The sequence below is a fragment of the Nicotiana attenuata genome, unplaced genomic scaffold (genome assembly GCF_001879085.1).
Source record: "Nicotiana attenuata strain UT unplaced genomic scaffold, NIATTr2, whole genome shotgun sequence".
Classification (NCBI taxonomy): domain Eukaryota; kingdom Viridiplantae; phylum Streptophyta; class Magnoliopsida; order Solanales; family Solanaceae; genus Nicotiana; species Nicotiana attenuata.
The window spans coordinates 1,065-3,506 of record NW_017680714.1 but is presented as its reverse complement, the minus strand read 5'-3'; the positions used below and the strand labels follow the sequence as shown (position 1 = coordinate 3,506).

General features: G+C 34.4%; 1 protein-coding gene across 1 annotated transcript; it reads left to right on the top strand.

Annotated features, from left to right (window-relative positions):
• Positions 1 to 443: 443 nt before the first annotated feature.
• On the top strand, positions 444 to 1,101 carry LOC109221874 (the record flags this gene model as incomplete). Its single annotated transcript, XM_019386307.1, has 1 exon — positions 444 to 1,101. A coding segment is annotated over exon 1 (658 nt), but the record flags the coding sequence as incomplete, so codon positions are not given.
• Between the last annotated feature and the right edge of the window lie 1,341 nt (positions 1,102 to 2,442).

Sequence of the window (2,442 nt, the reverse complement as noted above, 5' to 3'; positions counted from 1 at the left end):
CCCTCCCGTGCATGAATTTGCATGGTACCAACTATTATATATAGGCTTTTTTCTTTTCTTTTCATAAGAGATAATTCACAAACAACAATATCTTAACTACTACGTACTTTATCAACTAATCAATCAATGTATTTCTTGCATCCTTTTTATGTATTTTCCATTTGGGAGGAAGTTTCCTAGGGGGACAAATTTTGGTAACCTTAGCTGTTGCCAATTAGAGGACAACAAGTCCGTACAAAGAAGGATCCTTCCTGTCCTTTTTCCTCAGAGATCTCAGATCTCACGTACTAATCCATCTTCTCATCACCCAAAACTTCCTTTCTGTATTTAGCTATAAAGTGTAGATATAACAATTGTACAATCCCATCTCAAACTCCCAAGCAAAAGTCCCAAGCTCAACAAAATATCTTCAAATATCAATTCCTTTTCTCCAAGAAAATTCAATGGCCCTTCCCAATTTTGATGCTCTAAAGGACTTGCACGACTCAGCCAACGATATGCTTCACTCACCAGTAATCAAACGAGAAATAGCACATCAAGGACAAGAGAAATGGGCTCATGAAGTTTCAGAAACATCGTTAAGAATGCTGGACGTTTGTGGTACAACCAAAGATGTCCTTTTGCTAGTTAAGGATCATGTCCATGACCTCAAGTCCACTTTCAGAAGAATCACCGTTGGCGAAAACGCAACTGCAGAAAACAAGTTTGCACCTTATCAATGTCACAGGAAGAAGTTGAAGAAAGAAATGTTAAAACGCTTGCATTCCTTAAAAGGGATGAAAAATAATAAGTGCATGAACTCATCATCATTATCACTAGAAAACTCCGTGAAAGATAAAGAAAATAATCTTATGGTGGTTGTGAATGTGTTAAGAGAAGTAAGAGTGGCAACAGTTTCTATTTTGGAGTCATTGATGTCACTTATGTCTATGCCAAGCCCAAATACTAGGAAAACAAATAAAGGGTATTTTGGTTCAAAGTTGATGAGAGTAAACAGCTTAAGTTCTTGGGAAAAATGCGACGCTATGACGCTGCAGTGTGCCAATAAAAGATTGGGAGCAGTGGAAATCGCCATTGAAGATCTTGAAGGAGAGCTAGAATGTATCATCCGGCGATTGATTCGGACCAGAGTTTCATTACTGAATATACTTACCTACTAGGAAAGGAGTAATATTGAAAGAATGACTTGCAAGTAGGCCCGGATATGGAACCGACCCAGAGCGAGCCGGTTGTCCGGGCCTACTTGCAAGCGCGCAAATAGGAGCTAGCTACCTATTATTTCAAGGGTTTTCCCATGCTCATTGTTTGCCAGTTAACTAATTGGAGCACTAACTGTAGAATTTATGTATTCAAATCTTAGTTTGATATTCATATTCAGATGAAAACTAATTGCTCTGACGTATTATTTTCCCGTTCTTTCATTTATTGCTAAATAAAATCAAGGCAACCCCTAAAAATTCGCAATAATTGTGAGCTCAATTTCGTTTAAGTGTTCAAGACACCAAATAGCATACACAAGGAAAGCCAAAAATTAAGAACAAAAGCAAAAATACGGGCGTCGTGGTTCCTATTTCGTGATTAAGGACTATTACGTACCCTTTCTTATGGTGATATTAGTTTTTGACAAAATATCGTAACATTTTGACATTAAATAGTAAGCTTGTTTTGAGACCAGTGGCAGCCCTACCCTAAAGCAAATAAAGCAAATGCATTAAGCCCCACATTTGTGGGGGCCCATTTTTATTACATCTAATATATGATATACTTTCCCTATGTTTCAATATAGATGAGTATGTTTGACTCGTCACGGATTTAGAAAAAAATAGACTTTTAAAATGGTCTTAAAAACTTAAAGGGTAAAAGGATTTGCAACTTGTATGATTTTTGCCAAGAAAATTGCATCTGAAATGAAAATCAAACCTGAACTTCGTAAAAAACATGTGACATATAGAAAAAAACAATTGACGAGAATATTGATTTTGAAATCTCAAAATATCTCGAAGAGTCTTTCAGAGTTAATTACTTTTTATACATAGTAGACAAGACTAATTTTTCACTTCAAAATAGATTTGAACAATTCAAAGCATTTGAAAATATTTTTTGTTTTCTATTTAGCGTAAAAATTTGAGATCCCTAGATGATGAAAATTTGGAAAAATACTACCTTAATCTTGATGTCCCTTGAAGCTTAATAATCAATCTGATACTGATGGTTTAAATTTCTTTTCTAGATTAAAATTGTTAAGAAAAATAGTACAATTAGAAAATAATAGTTTTATTGATATACTCAATAAAATATTTTTTTTGATTCTTTTCGAATTCCCTCCATTGCTTATAGAATAATGTTAATAAGTCTGGTTAGCGTTACTTCAGCAAAAAGAAATTTTTTGAAATTAAAATTGATAAAATCTTAACTAGGCTCAATAATGTCTGAAGAGAGGTT